Source organism: Hyperoodon ampullatus, assembly GCF_949752795.1.
Source record: "Hyperoodon ampullatus genome assembly, chromosome: 14".
Lineage (NCBI taxonomy): Eukaryota > Metazoa > Chordata > Mammalia > Artiodactyla > Ziphiidae > Hyperoodon > Hyperoodon ampullatus.
The window spans coordinates 39,503,916-39,529,801 of NC_136927.1; the positions used below are offsets into that span (position 1 = coordinate 39,503,916).

Sequence of the window (25,886 nt, forward strand, 5' to 3'; positions counted from 1 at the left end):
ATATTTGCAAATGAAGCAACTGACAAAGGATTAATCTCCAAAATTTATAAGCAGCTCATGCAGCTCAATAACAAAAAAACAAACAGCCCAATCCAAAAATGGGCAGAAGACCTAAATAGACATTTCTCCACAGAAGATATACAGACTGCCAACAAACACATGAAAGGATGCTCAACATCTTTACTCATTAGAGAAATGCAAATCAAAACTACAATGAGATATCATCTCACACCAGTCAGAATGGCCATCATCAAAAAATCTAGAAACAATAAATGCTGGAGAGGGTGTGGAAAAAAGGGAACACTCTTGCACTGCTGGTGGGAATGTGAATTGGTACAGCCACTGTGGAGAACGGTATGGAGGTTCCTTAAAAAACTACAAATAGAACTACCATATGACCCAGCAATCCCACTACTGGGCATATACCCTGAGAAAACCATAATTCAAAAAGAGACATGTACCAAAATGTTCATAGCAGCCCTATTTACAATAGCCCAGAGATGGAAACAACGTAAGTGTCCATCATCGGATGAATGGGTAAAGAAGATGTGGCACATATATACAATGGAATATTACTCAGCCATAAAAAGAAATGAAATTGAGCTATTTGTAATGAGGTGGATGGACCTAGAGTCTGTCATACAGAGTGAAGTAAGTCAGAAAGAGAAAGACAAATACTGTATGCTGACACATATATATGGAACTTAAGAAAAAAAAAAATGTCATGAAGAACATAGGGGTAAGACAGGAATAAAGACACAGACCTACTAGAGAATGGACTTGAGGATATGGGGAGGGGGAAGGGTAAGCTGTGACAAAGTGAAAGAGTGGCATGGACATATATACACTACCAAACGTAAGGTAGATAGCTAGTGGGAAGCAGCCGCATAGCACAGGGAGATCAGCTCGGTGCTTTGTGACCCCCTGGAGGGGTGGGATAGGGAGGGTGGGAGGGAGACACAAAAGGGAGGGGATATGGGAACATACGTATATGTATAACTGATTAAATTTGTTATAAAGCAATAAATAAATAAATAAAACAAAAAACAAAAAAAGTAATTGCGTATTAGTATACTGAGTTAACTGAAATTTATTTTTACTATGCAAGCATCATTGACTACATATTCTAGTTGTAAAATAATTAGTTCTTGTTTCTGAAAATGACCTTTATAGGATAGGAAAAAATATGCTAAACAGGATGTATCAAAATAAATATTTATTAACATTTGAAGCTTTATGTAGATACACCTTTAAAAGCAAATGTGCAAATGTGAGGAATTACAAAAATCAACCTAAAATCCGTTTCTCCCAAATAAGTATAAATGAACATTCAAGATTAGTAGGGCCCCTACCAACGGAGTAAAAAGTCTGTCTGAATGAATACAGGTAATTATTTTAAATGACTTTCAAATAGTCTCCTTTATAGTAACAATTCCAAAAAGTACTAAGAGGCTAAAAATATCCAGAACACGGTGTTTCAACCTTACTCTAACTTAGTAGTAGCGGTATACAAATATATTTCCATCTTTTTGTCCAGCCAGCAAATGAGAATCTGCACCTGACCATTTAACAAAAGACCAGTTCTGGTCAGAGATAGGTGGAAGGAGAGCAGTGCAATGACCTAGGAGTAAGTCCCAAATGGCAATGGTTCCAGAAGTTAATACTGCTGCTGCAAAATGATCTTTCACGTCACCTTCCAGGAACCTAAAAGCAAGCAGAGAAAAGACAATTCAGATCACATATCAAAAAAACAGACAAACAGAAAAAACCATGAAAAAAAACAGGCCCAAACCATGCTCTCAGGAAGAACAAAATTACCTGGAAATAGGAATGCCTGTGTTTGCAATCCAGGACTGCTGGCTATAATCACTAGAGACCCTGCCTGTCTCTCTGATGCACCTCTGTATCCCCTGCACACCAGCTCACAGGGGCCTGCCGCCCACTCCTCAAACCAGCTGAGCTCCGTCTCACCTAATTGTCTCCGCTCTTGCTCTTCCCTCTCCTTGGCAGCTCTAACCTCAGAGCTTAGCCTGGCTGGGTTTTGGTCATCATTCAGGCCTGTCACCTCCGTAGAAAGGTCATACCTACTCAGAGATCTGAGAGCACACACACACATACACTCTGCTCCCTCTCTATCGCAGCACCTCTGTTTATCTTCACAGCACTCCTCACTATGGGAGATTTGCCTATTTCCGTGTTTGGTCCCACAAAAATGTAAACATCATAAAACAAATCTGGTTGTCTTTTTAAGACAGGGCTCTGCAGTCAGCTACTGGGGTTTGAATTCTAACAAAGTAAGAGATGTGCAACCCTGGCAAGTCATTTAACTTCATCAGTAAGACAGGGATATGATGATATGAGTACCTACTTCATAGGATTGTTGTGAAGTTTAATGAAACAGTTGATATAAAAAGCTTAGCAGAGTACCTAACACATAGGAAGTGCTTAATAAAAATTAATGATTATTCCTTACTGCCATATCACCAGCACCTTGCACAGAGCCTGGTACACAGTCAGCCCTCAGTGAATATTGTGAGTGAACTGAATGATGTATTTTATCTCTGGCTCGCACCCAACTTCGTATAGCTGATTCCTAGCCCTTCTTTTGAAAATCCATCAAGTTTTCCTTGACAGTCTCTCCCCAACCCTCCACTGCCCATTAAGGTGCCTTTCCATCCTTTGTGCTCCCCAAAAGTGCAAGCCTCATGGCATTGTGTGCCCTGAAGAGCAGTCACTAGTTGTTTCTTTTTTGAACGGAAAAAGGTTTATTGCAAAGGCCAAGCAAGGAGAACAGGTGGCTTGTGCTCAAAAACTCGAGCTCACTAGGTTTCTCTTCTAACTTCCATGAGATTAGAAATAGTAGTGCTTCCTACAGGATGGGCACCAAACAGGCTTTCAAGATTTACTAAACAAATGGGTTTGAAAAGTGAAAAGGAAATGCTTGACCAGGTAGTTATCTGTATCCTCAATTTCTAGGCCAATGACTGTGGTTCTCTCTTTATATCCAAGAAAACAAGTGTTACGCAAGCATATATTGCAGATGAGAGTTCTGAGGTTCTTGTTGAGCTAAGAGCATTTGCAGAAATGCCACAGCTGGCTAAGTACACAGGGAGAGAGACTTTTAGAACATGCCATCATCTTGCAAGCTTTGCACAAGATCCAAAGAAACATAGAAATATACATTGTAACTATCAAGGTTCCTTACCCTTGTGAGTTAGGAAAGCTAAACTTTGTGATCCTGATTTACCAGGTCTATTTTCAAACATTAATAAAGGCAGTCTTTATAAATGATACCTTCAGATGTTGCTCGGTTCGCCTAATATAAGCACTACTTCAGAGCTTCACATAGCTCAGAAAACTGTTGGGATGACAATAACTGTGGCATTGGTAAATAGATCTTCTCATCAGTCAACAGATAAATATTTATCAAAAGATAAATATCAACTGCCTCCATGATGGAGGTTCAGTCAAGATTTCAAAGTAAAGATATCTTTGTACATTTAAAACTTCCTTAATTTAGGTTTCATGAAAAGAACATAAATTATAGTAAGTTTTTTGTAGAGAATATTAATTACTTTGTATTTGAAATGTTTTTGGTATGGGAAAAAACAGGGCTTGAAAACACATAAAATACCTATCCAGTGCCGTACTAGAGGGGATCACAGGATGTAGGGAATCTGAGGTTTGACTCAGATCTACTAAACTTCATACTTCATCCCACTTCTTCTTTTTTTTTTTTTTTTTTTTTTTTGCGGTACGCGGGCCTCTCACTGCTGTGGCCTCTCCCATTGCGGAGCACAGGCTCCGGACACGCAGGCTCAGTGGCCATGGCTCACGGGCCCAGCCGCTCCGTGGCATGTGGGATCTTCCAGGACCGGGGCACGAACCCATGTCCCCTGCATCGGCAGGTGGACTCTCAACCACTGCGCCACCAGGGAAGCCCCCCATCCCACTTCTTAACATTCTTTACCATGATCTGTAGTATTTCATGTTTCCATTCATGTCAGTGACACAAAAATATCTGGTTTCTGTATTTGCACAAATGCTTCTTAAAATGTCATACTCATTAAATGGCAATAACACACTTGCCTTCCAGCCTGCCCTTGAGGAAGGCAGTAGAGCATCACACCCACACTCAGGGTCGTCTTTGGGTTAATCACAATCAGCTGAAACACAGGGCTTCCCAACAACTTGCTCTCTTTGGCACAAGGGTGACTCAGAACAACAAACAGGAGCCCCTGATTTAGGAGAAAAATTAATAACCAAGTAAATCATCAGGAGTATGTGGGGAAAAAAGTACTGGCAGAGACAAAACTAAAGAATTACAGGAACGGTCAACAGGCTCTTAAATTTCCAGGATTTAATCCCTGGCTCACTCTTTTCCAGGCAGAACTGTTGAGGGTATCACTGAGGTGGACTTCGGGCTTCTCCAGCAGAGGGCTCCCCATGACTTTACAGCCAGTCTTTGCAGGCATGACTAGCTGACTTATCAGCTTCCTCCACTTTACAGCCTACTAACATCTCATGCCATCTCTTTGGGAAAATGCTGGCATAAGAAAAAAGGGCATATAAACACATGGAGGGAGTCCTCAGACTAGAAATGTTCATCTGTAAGTTGGTTTTTGAAAATTCAGAACACATTTTCTCATAAAAACAATCTTTTAAGTGGCGACTGCATTTTCAGGCCAGTTTGCAATAGCCTATTTATTTATAGAATAAAAATGACCAAAAAAAGACACCATCACCTATAGTTGTTTCTGTGGGAAAATGTGTTACAGACCTCTCCTGGCTTTAAAATTACATGTTCTAATAATAACATTATCGTGTGTGAAAATGTATGTCACACATACATGTATATATACATATATATGTATGTTGTACGTTGAGAGTAGTTATTTTGGGGGGTAAAATAGGGAAAATTAATTATAGGGCCATCTTAAGATTAATAACATTCATTTCTAATTCATCCATTTCTATCAACAGAATGACTGAATTCTTATAATGAGAATGAATTACCTTTATAATTAAAAAACAACAAAGAGTCAAAAAATGTTACATGCTATACACTTAACTAGGGGTTGGCAAACCGTGGCCTACAGGTCAAATCTGGCTCAATGCCTATCTTTGCACGGCTCATGAGCTAAGAATGGTTTCTGCATTTTGAAATGGTTGGAAAAAAGAGGAAGAACATTTTGTGCCACATGAAAATTATATGAAATCCAAGTCTCAAAGTTTTATTGTCCAAAAAGTTTTATTGGAATATAGCCACACAATTTGTTTACGTATTTACCTCTGCTGACTTGGGGCTGCAGTGGCAGAGCACAGTAGCTGCAACAGAGACCATGTGGCCTGCAAAGCTGAAAATATTTACCATCTGGGCACTTTACAGAAAACGTTTGCTGATTCCTGTACTGAACTATTAACTATTATTTCTGGAGGTTGGCTTCATGGAGAAATTTTACTTCCTATCTTATACATTTCTGTGTTAAATGTTTTAATATCAAATAGGTATTAATGTTGTAATAACAAAAATGTAAAATTATTTAAATGCCTAGTAGGTATATTTAATCATTCCAGAAATAAATTCGACCCTCTTATTTTGAGATGAAAAAAGTTAGCCTCTGGGCTTCCCTGGTGGCACGGTGGTTGAGAGTCCACCTGCCGATGCAGGGGACATGGGTTCGTGCCCCGGTCTGGGAAGATCCCACATGCCGCGGAGTGGCTAGGCCCGTGAGCCATGGCCGCTGAGCCTGCGTGTCCAGAGCCTGTGCTCCGCAACGAGAGAGGACACAACAGTGAGAGGCCCATGTATGGCAAAAAAAAAAAAAAGTTAGCCCCAAGATAATGTGATAGATTATCTAAGATCACACAACATTTTCTTTGTGGCATACGGGATCTTAGTTCCCTGACCAGGGATTGAACTCATGCCCCCTGCAGTGGAAGTGTGGGTTGGTTGGTTGTAAGTTGGGGGCCTCTAGGGAAGTCCCTAAGATCACACAACTTTTGAGTTCATTTCCACAGATGCTGCTAGGCTAGGGAAAGATGCATCCTTTGTGTTCAGAGCTTCTGGGTGCTGATGCTCACAGAGCTGCCACTGCGGCTGGGCCGGTCAGTCTCCACACAGCGCTGAGCTGGCTGCTTCTGCCTCTGCTCATGGCTCAACAGTGGATACTCAGGCAGTTATCCCTGACTCCTGGACAAATACCTTCACCCTGTTCAGATGTTAACACTGGACTGTAAGCCAAGTCCACTAACGCACTGGCTAAGAAGCTGTGTTGGGTTCTATATGAGAATCCTAAAGCCTCAGAGAAAAACATGTCTAGGACCATTTAATCATCCTTCCTAAGGACATTCATTCACATCATAAATCATTTATGGCAATGTGGTTGGGAGCCGAGTCTGATAATAGGCATACTATTTCTAGGTACAAATTCACAGCTGGAAATCAAGGTTTGCCCTTAAGTCATACAGCCAGAAATTTTACCCAGTCATAGTGTGCCATCACTTATTTTCACTGATAAATTTTAAGAAAGAACAAACACTGCTATCCAATTTTGAAAAAAAATAGGCACCAGGAAGGGTCAGGTAATTACTACTTACTAAGTTATTGCTCTCACTCAGGGAGGCCAACAGTAACACACAAAGTGGTCCCAGCAGATCATTACTTACCATTTCAGAATAAGCTTTGTGACAGACTGAAGCTTGGTAGGAATCACCAATGTGCATCTTTTTCAGGAGTTGACCAGTTTTTAAATTCCTTGGACACCAAAAATAAATAAGTTGTAATATTCTTCCAGCAAATTGGTTTTCACATAATGTTCTCTTATTTATCACAGAATCCTTTAGGAGGTGACCAAGGGAAAAACTAAGGGACCTTAGTTTTGTTTAGCCACCAATTTAGCTAAAAATAAAACTATAGTTTAACTTTGCCAACAGTGTAATTTAATAGTTTAGCTTTAGATCGAATCTGCTATGCCACGAGGGATAAATCTTTTCACATTCCATGAGAAAAGTTTTCCATTATCTCATTTTACTTGTATTGAAATTAGGCACATGGCATAGCTCTATTATTATGATTTTATCACTCTTCTTGTTATGCCTATATTTTCCATGGAAGACAATGGTCAGGAAACCAAATTTGGTTAGGGGAGAGACTACACCTAAAATAGACTTATAATTATGTCTCTATAATATATGTTTATACTAGAGCTAGACCAACATAATGGAGAGAAAAGATAATGTGGCTAGTCCAAGATAATGGAGAGAAAATGGACTGAGATGGGATAAAAAATGGAAAAAGGAAGACAGGAGAGGGTGAATACAAAGAAGAAAAAAATAAAGTTTGTTGGAACCACTCCTTAGCTTTATTGAGGATTTGTGACACTGATTAACTGTTCTACCATGTGACTCTACTGGTGAGAAACTTCCAATTGGATCCCCATTAGCCACAAGATAAAGTTCGAATTCTTTTTCATGGTACTTATAACCCTCATGAATCCAGCATTGCAACACTATATTACTCAATGCTCCCTTACTTGAAAGCTTCTTATTGTCTGGACAAAATATTGTGCATATTCCTGGCTCTATATCCTTGTTCAAGCTATCCCTTCCAACGCGCTCCCCATTACTGACTAATTCTCATCCCTGTTATTGACAATGCCCATCTATTCCTTAAGGCCTAGATTATGTCCCATCCCCTCCCAGCTGTATGAGCTCAATTTAGACTCCATCACTCCTCCCGGTCTGCCCCAGTCCACAGAAATCTCCTCTCCTCCAATTCCCTATAGTACTATCCATAGGCCTCATTTTTTATTTAATATATACTGTAATAGGGTATAATATATTCATTCAACAAATACTTCTGAAGTTTCTATGCACCAGGTACTGTGTATAAAAACTGAAGAAAGAAAACTAAATTATCATGTACTTATGCAAGGTTTTCCTCATATAAAGAACACCAGAATGGTTTATCCCTTACTGAGGTTAGTACAAGTTCTGTATTTAGTAACTGCGCTTTCCCCAAATCCCAAAGCACTTTGTTTAAATCTCTATCACTTTGACCTTATGTAAATTGTAAAGGAATTATATACTTTGAATTGCAAAGCAATCTTATTTCCCTACTAGATTTTAGGGGCCTTGGGACCAAAATTCATATCTGATTCATATCTGCATCTCTCACAGAGAATGGTACATAAGTAGAGACTCAAATACCTAGTAAATAATTGAAAGATGGGTGCTCTGTTAATATAGCTTGATCAAGATTAAATATTTAGATCTTCAGCAATAGTTTCAAAAAGGACCACTGAGCCTTGATTGTAACATGAATCACTTTAGACATCTAACAAATCAGGAGGTCAATAGGGAAGGTGAACAAGTACTATTTGTAAATGTAAAGTTATACAGAGCCCAAAAGGTAAATGATAGCTTTTGATAGACATCTATGAGTAACTACTCTAAGCAAGAAGCTAAGACAGACACTGAGAATAGATATAAGATACAGTACCTATCTTCAAGGACTTTCATAATACAAGGTAGTACATGCTAAGTTAAAAATAAGGGCAATATGAACTCAGAGAGGAAAACATCAATGAGGGTTGAGGTGCTACAACAGAACTTAAGGCAACTTAAGGCAAACTTAAACTTAGAATTTAAACTGATACTTACAGGTTAAGTATAGAGGTCCCTTCCTAGCCTCAAATTCCATTGTGATCCCTTATCTATGAAATGCCAAAGGCTGTTATTATTAGAAGGGGGGAACTGAAGGATGGAATGAAAAAAGGGAGTGAAGGAATAGGGAACAAGTGGAGAGGAATTTTTGTGAAGCATAAGGGAAATGAAAGCTGCAAAAAGCAAAATGGGCCCCCACTGAAGGTTTTATTTTTGGCGGCGGGAGGTAGGAGGACTGGGAGGATGAGTATTTATAAAGTAATAGTATAAAAGATGATCTGGAGGCTTCCCTGGTGGCGCAGTGGTTGAGAGTCTGCCTGCCGATGCAGGGGACAAGGGTTTGTGCCCCGGTCCGGGAAGATCCCACATGCCGCGGAGCGGCTGGGCCCGTGAGCCATGGCCGCTGAGCCTGTGTGTCCGGAGCCTGTGCTCCGCAACCGGAGAGGCCACAGCAGTGAGAGGCCCACGTACCGCAAAAAAAAAAAAAAAGATGATCCGGAGGTTGAATGTTGATTGATGGCAAGGAGACCAATTACTAGATTATATTAATAGTATAGGAGCCCAACAATGAAAGTCCAGACTACAGAAATAGCAAAAAGAATAGAAAAGACAAGTTTTATTAAGAACATTGTTCTCAAACAAGACCTATGTGTGGAAACCCTGAGGAAAGTGCCTAAAGTGGAAACCTGCTCCTCGAAGCAGGACATCTGAAAACAAAGTCTTCTGGCAGATTAGGTCATGGTCAATTCCAGAGGCTCCCTGGTGGGGAGGGGACAAAGTTTCTCTCAGGGGTCACGCTTTCCTAGTTTATTCCTAGAGGGTTAGGACTGGAAAATGCAGAACAGGCAGGTAGCAGTGACACTAACATCTTAACTTTCTTTCACCAAGACCCATTCTGGCCCTAAGGGAATAGTTAATGGAGAAGCCTTCTGAGAAAAAAAAAAAATCAACCTATTCTCCTACTACAAATTAACCTTACAAGTGCCTGTGGCGGGGTGTGGTTCTCTCCCATGGTCAGGAAAGAGAGGTGGCTGGGGACTCTTCGACTTCAGTTTCCCTACCACAAATGTGTTAATTTGAATCCTGAAATCATGTTTTATACATCTAGTAATTTTGGATAGTATTCTAGACATTATGAATGACACATCACATAAACTGCATTCTGTTAGGTTCCTCTGAAGAATATCGACTTTTTTCCCCCTAGTAAACAGTGAAATTGGCTAAACTCAAATTCCAAATGCCGAAAACCCAGGTCAGTTCTTTTTGCTTTACCTGGGCTGCTTCAAGTCTGTCCTGCATACATGAAGTTTAAAGGTCAGCCAGATATTTAGGTAGAGAATATAGCCAGAGTTTAGGGCTCCTTCTCTGGCTCTCTACTTTTTGGGATTTTTCTTCCTTGCTTTCTAGCTGCTGTAGTTACCTTGATCTCTATCCTTCGGTCCTTTAAGCCAGCAGGACAGAACATTTTCTATCAGGCTCTTAATAACTGAGTGTGCAGACTGGGGTCTGCCCGCTGAACAGGAAACTCGCCCAGTGACATTTCCTTCTTCTAAGTATTGAACTTCCTCCAGCATATTTCTTATTTTCTTGCTCTCTAGTGCTTTCAGATAGTTGATTTTTATATTTTGTGCAGAGTTCATAGGTATTTTAAGTAGGAGAATTAGTCTGAGAAAGCTACTCAGCCATTAACTGGAAGCAATACTTTTTTTTTTTTTTTTTTTTTTTTTCCGGCCGTGCGGCGAGGCATGTGGGATAGCTCCCCGACCAGGGATCAAACCCGGGTCTCTGCAGTGAAAGCGCCAAATCCTAATCACTAGGCCGCCAGGGAACTCCCAGCAGTAGATTTTTGTCAACAACAAAAAATTTCATTTATTTTAAAATTGTCTGCTTGGACTGTCTGAATTAATCTTGTTAAGACAAGTATATAGCATTTGATAGTAAACAAACAAAAACACAATCATATTTACAGAGTCTCTTATTTAATCTTAATAACTCTGTGAAATTAGAGGTAAATCCTTATATTACAGATGAGGAAACTGAGGCCCTCGAGGGAAAGCTTACCAAATAACAATGTTGTTCATTATAGTGGTACCAAGCAGAGCTTCCTGCATCCCTTGAACCTCAGCAAAAGTTAGTATAGTCTCTTCAGGGTGCATCAAAAACTGTTTTTCTTTGCTTCTGCATTAAAAACAGTATTAAAAATCAGCACTTTCTACCAAAGCAGTTTCTAAGCAGCCCTTCTACATATTATCGAACTACGCATAATAAACACTAACCTAATGCCAGAAAAAAATTTCAGCCAGAAAACACATGTATTCTAAACTTTCTACAATGAACATTTATTACTTTCATATTACCTACCTGGATATATTGCAAGCACCTCAAATTCATCATATCCAAAATTAAACTCACCAGCTCTCTCTTTAAACCTTGTGTTTCCTTCTGCATTGCTATCTCAACTAACCATTCCACCACCCACCCAAGTGAGCAACCCAGAAACATGAACTTTATCTTTGTGTCCTTCCTCTCTATTTACTCAATCACCAAGTCCTAATGACTTTATCATCTCATCTCTCTCAAATCCATCTGTTTCTCCCCATCTCCACTAATGCTTTCCTAATTTAAGCAAACATTTATCTCTTGCTTATTTTACTGCAACAGGTCATGGATTAAATAAGACAAACAAGGTCCATGCCCTCCGTTATTAGGAAAGACAGATGAATAATCACAATAGGGCTTCCCTGGTGGCGCAGTGGTTAAGAATCCGCCTGCCAATGAAGGGGACACGGGTTCGAGCTCTGGTCCGGGAAGATTCCACATGCCTCGGAGCAACTAAACCCGTGTGCCACAACTACTGAGCCTGCGCTCTAGAGATTGAGAGCCACAACTACTGAGCCTGTGAGCCAATTACTGAAGCCCGTGCGCCTAGAGCCCATGCTCTGCAACAAGAGAAGCCACAGCAATGAGAAGCCCGCGCAACCGCAACGAAGGGTAGTCCCCGCTCACCGCCACTAGAGAAAGCCCACACACAGCAATGAAGACCCAACACAGCTAAAAATAAATAAATAAAATAAATAAATTTTTTAAAAATCATAATAAAGTGTAACGAGTGTATAACAGACATAGAGGATGATGCTATGAGTTCCATTTTTAGCATGTTGAATTTGAGGTATCCATGAGATGTCTAATAAATAGGCATGCAGGTCTAGAGGCTGAGAAAGAGCTCAGAGTTAGAAATATATGTTTGCAAGTAGCCAGCATCCAGATGGTACCTGAAGCAATGGAAACCGAGTTTGTGAAACCAGAAAAGGGTATAGGATCTTGAGGTATTTGTAATACTTAAAGGACACACAGGGATGTCAAGGGAGACTGAAGAACAAACTACACTTGCTGAGCCTCTCTGCTCCACTGCCTTCTTCCCTGCCATGTCTGGCTCCACCCCCCTGAACTGCTTCTATGTTATAGCCCAGTATTGAGGCAGAACCTGCTATACTACACATACAGCAGAGAAAACAAGATGCTACTGATTCAACTCTCTCTGAAACCCTGTGATAAAATCATTCTTGATCTAATAGTTAAAATCAACCAATGCTTTTCTTACCCTCCATCTTCTGCAAACGTCATGATTTCTACTTGTTGATCACAAAGGGTCCCACTGCTACTGACTAGCCTCCTCTTTGTCAGTCCAAGCACAGCTTTTATATTTCCAGAACTCAGGAGCACTTGCTTTTCACTTTTACCATCAGGAGAACAGAGTAGTGCCCTAAACCAAATATAAGGAAAAATGCGGAGATGTCAGGAGTAAGTCTTTAATATTAAAGAACTAGGTTCAAACTTTAAAAGGAAACTTCAGTTAGGCATGTCATTGATGGTTTTATTTGTTTGTTTTTTAACAAATCTCTCTTTAGACTAAATTTAGATTCTTTCAAGACTCAAGACTAGGTTATAACTTGTGCTCAAAACAGGCTGAGAAAGATCAAGGGAAAGAAAAAAATACTCTTTGAGAATTACATACCTGATTTCTCTGATTTCCAAATTTCCCAAAGCCACACACACAAGATTACAAACATCAGGCACTAGAACTATCTGTAATACTGGGACCTAAATAAAACAAAGCAGCCAAAAATTATATTTGGTTGTTTCATCTTTAATTAATCTAAATTTTCCAAAATTTGTCACATTCCTTTCTAGTGTCATTATATCAGGATAGTTTCCAACATTTGAACAAATGTGAAAACGTTCAGCAAACACCCTTTTTATAAGCTTAGATCCAAATAAGCTATGTGCATAATAGTGTTTACTGTGGCATTTATTTAACACAATCTATGCTCTAGCAATGGTAGAATAATTAAATAAATTCTGGCATGTGGATGAATGGAACAATATGTAGCCATTTAAGTAAGTTTATTCACTGAACAAATATTTATTGAGCAACACTCTGCAGAGTACAGTGCTAGAAGCTGGGGGTACACTGGAGAACAAGAATGAAATTTGCCAAGACAGTAGTAAATCTTAAGCATTCTCACCAAGAAAAAAAAAGGAAACTGTGAGGTGACAGGGTGTGTCGATTAACTTGATTATGGGAATGCTTTCACAGTGTGTATGTGTATCAAATCATCACATGTGTACATCACAAATCTACACTTTAAATATATTACAATTTTATTTGTCAACTATACCTCAATAAAGCTGGAGAAATAAAATTCAAAATAAACAAATAAGTAAGTATGAAGAATATGTAGAAACCAGGAAACATGTTTATACGGTAAGAAAAGGCAGGCTTAAAAATTTTAGGCACACTAAGATTGCAACCATGTAAGATATGTACAAAGGTAGACAAGGACAGAAGAAAGTATATACAGAAAAAAAGCAGAAATAACATTTTGGTGAGAGGTAAGGAACAGACGTATTAGCAAGTTTAGAAGTCAGAACAGATATGAAATTCCAAGCTCCTCCAGCAGGTCTAGTGTAAAAATCCATCTCTGGATAAACATATGATAAAGCAAATAAAGCACAGTGTTAATTGTAGAGACTAGATGCTGGGTATATGGGTGCCCCCTGCACCACTTTTCTGTATGCTTGAATATTTTCATAATAAAATGTTGGGTAACAACCACATCTCTCTGCTCTGTCTTGCATAGTCATAGATCCCATATTTTTGGTAAGCTGCACATCTATATTACCATGCAAATGATTGGAAAGATCTCTTTCAGCTATAATATTCTGACTTACCTCTGCGAAGTGCCAGGAATAAATTTTTTCCCACTGCCAAGTATCCAGAGGTTTCCAAAGAGAAACTACGTATTCACAAGCAGTTATGATACACCGCTCTTTGAAACCAGCTATTTCCCACCACATGGCACTCACGTCCACAGAACAGGAACCTGAAGGATTCTGACACAGAATGGCAACAACAGTTATGTTAAAGGGGTCCTTGGGGGCTGTTTAATAAAAAGAATAAATATGAAAAGTAATGGATTACAAGCATTAGATGAAATACCAACTAAATGTAATTAAAATTTTATGCAGGTCAAAAGAAAGAGCTTTGTGGGTCTTAAGTAACTACAACAGTTGTCCATACACACTTACAATGATAGATTTAAAAACATGTAGCTCCAGACTGGAAAAGATTCAGATTTAACCACAAAAAAATAGACCATAAGAACTAACTGGAACATTAGTTCCATAAGAACCTTTGGAAATTAAACATTCTGATGAAGCACCCATGGGTTGAAGAGGGAATAAAACTGAAAGAACATATTATTTCTAAATGAACATGCAGAATGCGGTGGCCAAAGCAGTATGCCCCAACCCCCTGAAACAAAAAAAACCCCCAAAACCTATAATTATAAAGGTATTTATATATATATATATTTTTTTAATAAAGTAAGCAAGCAACTCAAGAATTAGTAGAAGAACAGTGAAATAAGCACAATGATAAACAGAAGGAAGGAATTACTAAGGATAAAAACAGAAAAAAAATGAAATAGGAGATCAAAAAACTCAATTAACAATCAACACAACCAAAAACCAGCTTTTTTGGAAGACCTATAGAATGGACAAACCTCTTAAGTCTGATATAGGAAAAAAAATACTTTTATATAGAAATGGGGAGTGAGAAGAGAGAGGCTTAACTGCATATACACAGACCAAAAAGCTATATGAATAATAAATAACTTCTTACCTACAAATTTGAAAATATGAAATGGTTGATTCCTTTAAGAAACTAAGTTATTAAAACTGATTCATGAATAGCTTTGAAACAACATAGGTATCATTATGTGTCTTTTATAGAAAAGGAATCTGGGGCTCAGAGGCTAAATGATTTGTCCGTCACACAGCCAGTGATCCGCAGAAATAGTTTATGTGGATTTAAAGCTCTTTCTTCTACACCAGTTGTTCTCCACTAGAGGCAATTTTGCAACCCTCCCCTGGGGGACAGTTAGTAATATCTGGAGACACTGTTGGTCATCAGTACTGGGAAGGGGGTGTTACTGGTAGAGACCAGGGTTGTTGCTAAATACCATACAATGCACAGGCCAGTCCCCTACAAGAAAGAATTATCCAGCCCCAAATGTCAACAGTACTGAGATTGAAAAACCCTGCTCTACACCATCCTACTTCAAGTATAAAAAGTTAACCAGGACAGGGGTCTAATCCACTTCTCAGGATTTACCAAAATATCATTAACAGAATATTATAATTTATATTTCTCAGAACCATATATAACACATAGCATATGAAAATTAACCATTCACTATGTCATAACCTAGAACTGCTATCCATTTTCTTACAAATCACCATAAGTGATTCTTCTAGAAATACTACATCATTTGGGTAGGAGAGTCATAAATGACCCCCCTCTCTCTCTGTCAAAATACCTGATTTAAAATTTAGATACGGAGAGTTAAGTTGTTCTTGGCAATAGCTTGACATATAAACTTCTTCAGATCTCAAAATATATTCACAGGTAAATATTGCGGAAAACAAAGAATTTAAATGTTTTTCTGAATCTATTCTATCAAGTTTTTCTAATGATCAAATTCTTCTGCATTTTCCTATCAATTCATCACATTTTTCACATGTAAGACACAAGACATATTATAAGTTAACAGTCTTCCAACCTTTAACTTTGAAACCAATTGCAGGGTGCCTGGGTTTAAGCTATCACAAGAAGGAACGTCTGCTATTTCAGTCTGTGGAAACAAAAGTCACATAATTAATTTATACTTTATGTATGATATCTGCCTGCATCACTCACTCATCAAACTATTTCCTATGTTTTATTTTCTATGGTAACAGCGGCAAAGTTCCAAATGCAACAGCTTCATTGATAACAAAGAGAATAGGATCCCTTATATTTAAAAATATATATTTTTACTTTTTAATGAATCCTAATTTCCCCAGAACGAACTTAATGTTGATAGTGAAGCCATATCACAGAAACATGTTAAAACATTCTTAAACACTGAGGAACTGATGTGTAAGGTGGTCACGCTGTCCATATTCACTAAGATACTTCATTTCTTCGGAGAAAATTTCACAAAGGAAGCAGTCTGTACCTGTTCAGTGGAATGTTTCCGTGAATCCTGGCACGTGTTTCCACGGAGCTGATTTTCTTTGTAGGTTGATGACTCGATGGGGAGAGGTGTTGCTTGGGGACCAGAGTCACAGTCACGGGAAGGCTGTCCTTCCCTTCCTGCCACATGCAGGCTGCTATCTAATTTTGGTGGGCTGCTCCGAAATTGTTTATGGTCACTAGCAAGGCTGACTGTGGCTTTTAAGTGAGAGAGCTGGGGTGTAGAGCAAGCTTGTCCAACAACCTCTGCAGACACCTTTTCTCCATGGGCTTGGGAGCCAAAAGCTGGAGTAGGGCCTAAGACGGGGAAAGCGGGTGAGCACAGGTCTGCTGTCGGTCTGTCACTATCATGAGATGCAACAGTATTTACAGGAGTGAAAAGTAAAGTGGATGAAGAAAGGCCCTTCTCCTGAGGCTGGCTTTTTTGGCTTGGCATTTTAGGATGTGCCTTTCCTGGCAGGATGATCAGCTCCTCTTTCCCATCCTCCTTTTCTATAGTGATTTGTTTAGGGGTCGGTTCCTCCACAGCAACACAATTTCCCCCTTTAAGATGTCCCTCTCCATATATTTTTGATCCAAAAGGCTCCATCAGCTTTTCTGAGCAAGACTTCAGTTTTTCAAGCTTAAGAGGCCCAAAGTCTTCATCAGGTAACTGAAAGTCTGTGATTTTGAGAAAAGGCGACAGATGCTTTAAATTTAGCATTTCACTCTTACGAACTGGAGAACTGAAAGCATCATCATCCAAAGGTAAATACACGTAATTACTGTAAGAAAGGGAGTCGTCTTTGTGACAATGACCTTCCTTCTCTAAAACAGAAAGCAACAGAACAAATACCCAACAAGAGATATTAATTCCCAATGAAGAGTGAGATTCTAAACTCCAATATAGGGCAGAGTTCATTACTTTTCCCACCCATGACTCTGAAATCTCAGTGACCAGTTCAAAAATCAGCCATAGGTTAGTGGTTACCTAGCAGCTCCTCCTGCAGGAGCAAAATCAATGTGGTGCTGACAGCACTAGCTAGAAGGGAGATGGGGGTGGAGTCCCAGCTCTGCCACTGACTTGCTGTGTTACCTTGGGCAAGTCAATTCACTACATTTTCTTTGTCCCTCCTACGGGAACTGGACTAAGAATCTCTAAGGTCCTTTCTGATCCAGAACTATGATTCCAACAGGCTACCAGAGTACAGTCTACAAAATGCTGGCCCTTCTCACTGAAGAAAACTTAGTCCCCTTTTCAAGCAAAGAGTAATTGACTAGACTTAGAGCGACCGGAATTCTGTATCACTCAAAGTGTAGCTGCATCCAACACCTAATAAACAGATAAGAAAGCTGTGGTTCATGTATACAATTGAATATTATCCAGCCATAAACTGATACAAGCTACAATGTGGGTATATCTCAAAAACTAGCTAAGTAAAAGCAGCCAGACACAAAACGTCACATATTGTATAATTTCATTAATATGAGATACCCCAAATAAGTAAGTCCACAGAGATAGAATACAGATTGGTGGTTGCCAGGGACTGACAAGAGGAAATGGGAAGACACTTAATGGGTATGGGGTTTCCCTTTAGGGTGATGAAAGTGTTTTGGAACTAGATAGGGGTCATGGTGACACAACACTGAGAATGTACTAAACGTCACTGAATTGTTCACTTTATTTAAAAAGGTTATTAACTTTATGTTATGTGACGGTCACCACAAGAAAAAAAAATTTTTAATGTACCTGCAGGTTACTGAAATCACAGCAGATTATTTCAAAGTATACAAAAGAACATTTCAAGTTTATTATCAGATTGCCCTACATTCCCATTCCTTTGTTTTCTTCTTGGCCTAAAAAATGATGATAAAAAAGTCATGATTATTATTTTTAAATTAATGAATTGTAGCTCATACACCAAAGCCTGCATCCACTGGTATAGAGCAGCTGGCTGCCTGTTGTGTAAATAAAATTTTATTGAGACGATCACATTTACATATTGTCTATTGTTACTTTCACACTATACTCATGTAGCTGTGATGGAGCACAAAGACTATACTTCATATCTGGCCCTTTACAGAAAGTTGCTGAGCTCTCACATAGAACTGGAGTGAATGATCTAGATTTTGTGCTCAGCTTATCAGATATAACTCCTGAGTAAATGAAAAAAGAAGTTTAAATTATAACATGTCACTTGATATCCTTCAAAATCTGTGTCCTACAAAACTCAGAGAGACTGTATTAGATATTTTACCCCCAAAAGTGGCTCAGAACAATTGCATTTTGCTAGACAATCATCCCTAAGAGTTCGTCAGTGGACTCTTACTCTGACACAGATTTAATTTTATTTCAAAAACATTTCCTATATTAGTTACTTCTCCCCATGGATAAAAGATTGTATGGTACCTGAATAAACACTAATTTTAGGTAAATATCCAATATATTTTCTTTCTAAGTGTCAACTTTTTCAACCATATTTGTGAACTCTGGCACCATCCAGCTAGGGTTTAATTCTGACTCTGTCATTTGAAAGATAGATACTTTCATCTCCTTGCCTTAGTTTCCTCATCTGTAAAGTGAGGATAAAAATAGATTCTACCTCATGTACAGTTGGTGTGATGATTCAGTGAGTATAACATTTAGAAAGTGCCAGGCACATAGTGTTGGCTACCACCACCATCAACCACAACTCAATTTACCTTTACTTCTCTTCTTACCATGAATAATTGCTTTTTCATTCTGATCTTTGTGCAAGGCAACTTCTTCCTTGGACCTATTAACACCTGATGTGCCAGAAGTTGGCAAAAGTAGTTCATGGTGATCTAACAGAGGGGTGCAGACTGACTTTCTTCTTCCTTTGCGTTTTCTATCAGATGGCTGGGTAACTGCCTTCCTAGGAAAGTCATCTTTAGTGGGGCCAGCAGGAGAGTTGACTTCAGTTAACGAGAGAAGTTTCTGAGGACTTTTTGAACTTGGTTGTTCTGCGTACGTGTCCGACATCTTCATTTCATTTTGGTTAGTTTCTTCATTGGAAACGTTTAACTTTTTAGCAGATTCCTTATTTTTATTTTTAAACCCCTTTTTTCCAACACCCAAATGACTTTGTATTACAGCCTCCAGTGCTACTTTCCTCTGGCAATTTGACATGCGTCGTGTTGTTCTAACATAATATTCTGCAGGAAATAGAAGGCCTTCAAGCACTGTGCAAGAATGTGTTTGATTTTCTGTAGAAACAGGAGAAATTACTTCTAGGCTAAGACTCTTAGACTGACTTAGAACTTCTTTTTCCAGAAGACTTTCATTTCTACCACCAAGAGCATTATTGGGAGATTTAAAAGACATCTCTGTGTGATTTTGTTCTTTTAAGTTTTGGTTTTCATTTGCCACTAAGTTATCGTAGGTGAGTTCATTTATAGAACATGAATTATTTACCTCCAAGTTAGGACTTCTAGGCAGCTGGCCACGTGCACTTATACTTTTGTTTACCCCTGGGTTATCTGTAAAGACAGTCATTTTTTCGTCTTGTGTCTCTAAGTTTACAGGCGAAGCAGGGCTAATGTTTTTTAAACTGTGAGTAGTAAGTTCACAGTTACTTTTAGGAGGCTCATGTCTGAGGTGCTGACCACTACTGCTGACTGATGGAGCATGTAAAGGAAGAGTAGTCACCCTGGGGAAATTATTTCCTCTTAAGAGTGCATCAACATCTCTCTGGGGTTTGGCATTTGACAGAATTAATACACTCCCTACGTTAGTTCCTGTAACTGGGGCTGGAGAATCGGGAATGCCAGACTCAGGACTTGACAGGTAAGTTCTTATCTCAGTTACAGGTGTCTTAGGATTTTCTCTATTGATTTCTTCCTGTTCCTTTAGTCTTTTTCCAGAGAGTATGAGCGAATCAATGTCAAAGAAAGACTCTCTCTCCTGTGAAATAAATGTTCTCTCCTGTTTCTTTCTTCTCCCTAGCAGCTTACTCTGCCTTTTCTTACCATCAGGGCCACTGACACTGTAGGGAAAATGTTCTTGGATGTCATTTGATCTTTGTATGCGTGATCCTTCTGCTGGGACTTGTCCAGGGCTAAAGGACTCAGGCTCAAGGTCAAGTGTGATAGGTGTCTTTTCTCCAGTTTCTTTATCGATGTGAGTGTTGATTTGTAATGTGTCACAAGGAGATACTTTATTTTTAGGTCCTGAGGAGAAAAAATTATATAGTTAATATTTTCCTTTTAAAATGACATAAAAACTACCCCATATTTATTTTTAAATATTACATATAAATACTACCAAACATTTATTTAAAAGAGAGTCAATGGTATTTCGTTCAGACAGATCAAAGTTCAAGTTTTTCATGATCTGATGAACTATAATAATATTAAGTAAATGTAGCAAAAACGGAATTGTGCTGGAAAAATGATTTTTAAACTAAAAGACTATCTATTCTTTTTTTTTTTTTTTTTTTTTTTGCGGTACGCGGGCCTCTCACTGTTGTGGCCTCTCCCATCACGGAGCACAGGCTCCAGACGTGCAGGCTCAGCGGCCATGGCTCATGGGCCCAGCCGCTCCATGACATGTGGGATCTTCCCGGACCGGGGCACAAACACGTGTCCCCTGCATCGGCAGGCAGACTCTCAACCACTGCGCCACCAGGGAAGCCCAAAAAGATGATCTATTCTTTATTGCAATCATCTTTTCTCTTAGTTTTGTCTTCCAGCTTCATTGAAGTACAACTGACAAATAAATATTGTACATACTTAATGTGATGTTTTGGTATATGTATATATTGTGAAATGTTGCTACAATCAAGCTAACATATCCATCATTTCACATAGCTACAATTTTTTGTGTGTCATGAGAACACTTAAGGTCAGCTCTCTCAGCAAATTTCAAGTATACAATACAGTATTATTCCTTTTTTCTTTTTTTTGGGCCGCACAGCACGCAGGATCCTAGTTCCCCGACCAGTGATCAAACCTGTACCCGCTGCAGTGGAAGCGTGGAGTCTTAACCACTGGACTGCCAGGGGAGTCCCTACAATACAGTATTATTAACTATTGTCACCATGCTGTATGTTAGATCTCCAGAACTTATTTATTCTGTATAACTGCAACTCTGTACCCTTTGACTTACATCTCCCCATTTCCCCCATATCTCACCTAATTTTTTACTTTGTGTCTTTTTTTTGGCTCAAGTAATGTTCATACCACTTTTCTTATTTTTTTTTTGGCCGCACCACGCGGCATCTGGGATCTCAGTTCCCTGACCAGGGATTGAACCTGTGCCCCCTGCAGTGGAAGCGTGGAGTCTTAACCACTGGACTGCCATGGAAGTCCCTACAATACAGTATTATTAACTATTGTCACCATGCTGTACATCGGATCTCCAGAATTTATTTATTCTGTATAACTGCAACTCTGTACCCTTTGACTTACATCTCCCCATTTCCCCCATATCTCACCTAATTTTTTACTTCATGTCTTTTTTTGGCTCAAGTAATTTTCATATCACTTTTCTTTTTTTTTTTTTTTGCTGCACTGCACGGCATCTGGTATCTCAGTTCCCTGACCGGGAATTGAACCTGTGCCCCCTGCATTGGAAGCGAGAAGTCTTAACCACTAGACCACCAGAGAAGTCCCTCATACCACTTTTCTACTTCATTAGCCTCCAATTTTATGACTATAAATTACCTGACTTCTAACATAAGAAATGATTATTGTTTTTTATTAAAATATTCCCAGCCAGACTTTTTTCTTTGTGCATATATAATTTTAAAAAATCATCTTTCCGGGCTTCCCTGGTGGCGCAGTGGTTGAGAGTCCGCCTGCCAATGCAGGGGACATGGGTTCGTGCCCCGATCTGGGAAGATCCACATGCCACGGAGCAGCTGGGCCCGTGGGCCATGGCCTCTGAGCCTGCACGTCTGGAGACTGTGCTCCGCAACGGGAGAGGCCATGGCAGTGAGAGGCCCGCGTACCACAAAAAATAAAAAAAAAAAATCACCTTTCCAATATTTAAGCAATAAATATAATTGCTAAAAGTTAAGAGAGGAAAAGAGCAACTAAATATGCAATCTAACTGAAATACAGTTTATTGCTCACAGAATGGGAGAAAATATTTACAAATAATGTATCTGATAAGGGTCTAATAGCTAGAATATATGAAGAACGCTTACAGCTCACCAATAAAAAGACAAATACCTAATTAAAATATTGGCAAGGACTTGAATAGATATTTCTCTGAAGATATACAAATGGTCAACAAGCACACAAAAAGATGTTCAACATCATTAGTCACTAGGAAATGCAAATCAAAACCACAATTAGATACCACTTCATATCTACCAGAATGGTTATAATTTTAAAAATAGAAAATTACAAGTATTAGCAAGGATGTGGAGAGACTGGAGCCCTTGTGCATCACGGTGGGAATGTAAAATGGTACAGCCACTGTAGAAAACAGTTTGGCAATTCCTCAAAAAAGTTAAACATAGAATTATTGTATGACCTAGAAATTCCACGCCTAGGTACATACCTGAAAGAACTGAAAATATATGTCCACATAAACACTTGTACATGAATGTTCATAGCAGCATAATGGCCAAAATTCATAATAGCCAAAAAGTAGCAATAACCCACATGTCCATTAACTGACAAATGGATATACAAATTATGGTACATCTATACTATGGAATATTATTCAGCTGCAAAAAGGAATGAAGTACTGATGCATGCTTAGATGAATGTATAGATGGATGGATGACAGTTGAAAACTTTATGCTAAGTGAAAGATAGTCACAAAACGCCACATATTGTATGGTTCCATTTATATGCAGTGTCCAGGACAGGAAAATCCACAGGGACAAAAAGCAGGTTAATAGTTGCCCAGGGGTTAAGGGTAGGATGGGCACAGGGTTTCTTCTAGGGGTGGTGAAAATGTTCTGTAATTAGATAGTGACTAGATTATACAATTTTTTGAATATACAAAGAACCACTGAATTGAACACTTTAAAGAGTCTACTGCCACTCCTTATCTTCTGGCTGTGAGAAAAAGAACCACAGCCAAATTTACCTGGGAAATGAAAAATAAAGCAAGTATAAGTGAATGGGCTAGCTTTACCTGTGTGGGTTAGCTGTGTTGAAACTTCCTGCTGGAGCAAGGAATCTTGTCCTTCTACTGTTCTCTTAATGGAATTCTTAAACTTCTCAGCTCTCTGGGCACGCTAGAGAAAACAAAAGCAGCTCACGAAGCAATTTTACAAAAAAGAAATAGGGAGCTTCCCTGGTGGCGCAGTGGTTGAGTCCGCCTGCCGATGCAGGGGACACGGGTTCGTGCCCCGGGCCGGGAAGATCCCACATGCCGCGGAGCGGCTGGGCCCGTGAGCCATGGCCGCTGAGCCTGCGCGTCTGGAGCCTGTGCTCCACAACAGGAGAGGCCACAACAGTGAGAGGCCCGCGTACCGCAAAAAAAAAAAAAAAAAAAAAAAAAAAAAAAAAAAAAAAAGAAATTTTGGTTAAAAGCTTTATTAAACGAAGAGCTGTTTTTATATTCTTTGTACCACAACACCAATTTGAGAGAATAAGATTCACTTACCTGAAGGCGGGCCAGCGTCTTGCTGTATTCTCTTTTCAAGAATGCTAATTTTTCCTTCAACTGGAAGAAAAACATCAAACAAAACTGAGCAGGTGGAAAGGAGGCATCAGAGAGAAGGGATGCGGTGCCTATCAAACACAAGCATGCAGCGCCCAGCAGGCCCCTCATCTAGAGGCAGTGGAGGAAACAGCACTGACTCATTCTACTTTCAGTTCTCACACGACATCAAGCTCTATAATATCTCAGCATCTCTGCATAAGTTGTTCCTATCACCTGGAGCATTTCCTCCCCAACTCACTTTGCTAATTCCTACTGATTCCTCAAGCCTCAGCTTAGATTTTTATTTCCCTGGGGTAAGCTTCTAGGTCCTTCTCCAAATCCAAGTTAGGCATTCCACCTCTCCTCTGTGCTTGCTTTATCACAGTACTTATTACACATATTGTCTGTTTATTTCTGTTTCCTCCCATCTCACTGTGAGATCCTTGAAGGTAGCAGGGGCTGTCATCCTCAGACAGTCATTCGACTAATGAATCAGTCATTGGTCCAGGTAGCTCCAGCACCTAGAACAATAACTGATAACCACCGTGTGTCAGTTATAGTTCCAGGGGCTAGGTATACAGAGTGGTCAAGACCCCTGCTCCCAGGCAGCTTACACATAGTGAGGGGTACAGATAATAAACAAGGAAACAAATAATCAAGTAAGATGATTTCACATGGTAATCAATACCTAAACAGGGTGATGTGGGAGTGTCTGGGCTACAGGAGAATGGACTACTTTAGAGACAGTGGTGAGGAAGGCATTTCTGAGGACTACCATTTGAGCCCAGACCTGAAGGAGGAAAGAGCTAGCTTTGGGAAGATCACAGGGAAAGCAATTTGTCCAAGGTCACACAATTCATAAACGGCATGATTCACACCCATGCAGTCTGTGCTCTTAACCTCCATGCTAGACTGCTTCTCACAGCTTCCTACTTATCACCATTCTTATCAACGTGTGGGAATTAGCTTGTTGACTTGTAAATGACCTCTGTCACCCCCACTGCAAGGCAGAATGGGATAAGAGGACTGATGAGTTATTGTGAATGAAGAGTTTCAGCACGATGCTTGGAAGAGCCAGCCCAAGATGCATTCAAGTTAACATTCGCTGGCCCACGTAGAAGGTGTCATGTATAAGGATATTCAGAGCAGCACTGTTGTAGAAAGAAAAGCTGCAAACAACCTAAAAGGCTCTCAACAGAGTAATATGTAAAGAAAAGGCGGCACTTCCACGCTGCAGGATACTATAAAAAACTTTTAAAAATAAGGTAGGTAAACATGGACTAATGTGGATGTTAAACACGGAGAAGGAAAACGGAAGTTGCAGAACCATCCGGATCATACCATTTACGAACATTCACCTTTCCAAAAAAACGTATTGCTTTTTGGTGGTTAAAGAACACAACCGCACCCCTCCACACCCCCACCGCCCGTTCAACACGCGCACGCGCGCGCACACACACACAGGTGCACAAAAAGGTGTGAAATCCAGATTGTTAAGAGATTTACTTAAGGGGTGGGGTGGGAGAAGCCAAGATTGAGAGTGTGCAAGGTGGGCTGGGGAGGGTGTCAAAGCGGACTTTAGCTTTATCTACAGTTTTACATTTTGTACTTTTGCATTTCTGCTGTAAAGAAACTTCGTTCTTCAAACGCCACCACAGGAGCACAGGGCTCTCCCACACTTTCACTTCCTGTGCCCCCTCAGTCCAGGGAAGTGGGTGAGAGGTCACTGCCGCCCTCTGATAGTGGAGTAAATAAAGACAGGCCTCAAATCCTGGGAAAGGGGATCAAAGTTCTGAGTCAACCCTTCCCGCATCCCCGGCACCTTTTCCTTCTCCTCACAGCTGAGGGGCTTCCCAGGAGGCTCTTCCATCTGGCCGGCGGCCAACAAAAAGAGCATCCGTCGCTGGCCCCAGGCCTGCGGATACAAGAAGCCCGGCTGGCCCTAGTCCCCGAGGCTCCCGGGGAAGGTACGGGGTGCCCGGGATCCAGTCGGCCCACGGTCAGCCGGCCCACGCGGGCTGGGCGCGCCAATCA

The 25,886-nt window shown here is 39.9% G+C and overlaps 1 protein-coding gene across 5 annotated transcripts; it reads right to left on the reverse strand.

Annotated features, from left to right (window-relative positions):
• Positions 1–1,316: 1,316 nt before the first annotated feature.
• PALB2 (partner and localizer of BRCA2) lies at positions 1,317–25,749 on the reverse strand (the record flags this gene model as incomplete). Of its 5 annotated transcripts, none has more annotated exons than XM_079718366.1 (13): positions 1,317–1,704; positions 4,084–4,238; positions 6,670–6,757; positions 10,729–10,845; positions 12,269–12,430; positions 12,683–12,768; positions 13,900–14,061; positions 15,792–15,863; positions 16,230–17,053; positions 18,929–20,416; positions 23,340–23,442; positions 23,814–23,873; positions 25,675–25,749. In XM_079718366.1, 13 exons carry the CDS (start codon positions 25,747–25,749, stop codon positions 1,494–1,496), a joined length of 3,603 nt encoding a protein of 1,200 aa, XP_079574492.1. In that variant the 3' UTR covers positions 1,317–1,493. The 5 variants fall into 5 exon arrangements, with proteins under 5 accessions (XP_079574492.1, XP_079574493.1, XP_079574491.1 ...); XM_079718367.1 differs by having other exon boundaries at positions 18,947–20,416; positions 25,675–25,722; XM_079718365.1 differs by lacking the exon at positions 25,675–25,749 and having other exon boundaries at positions 18,947–20,416; positions 23,814–23,981.
• Between the last annotated feature and the right edge of the window lie 137 nt (positions 25,750–25,886).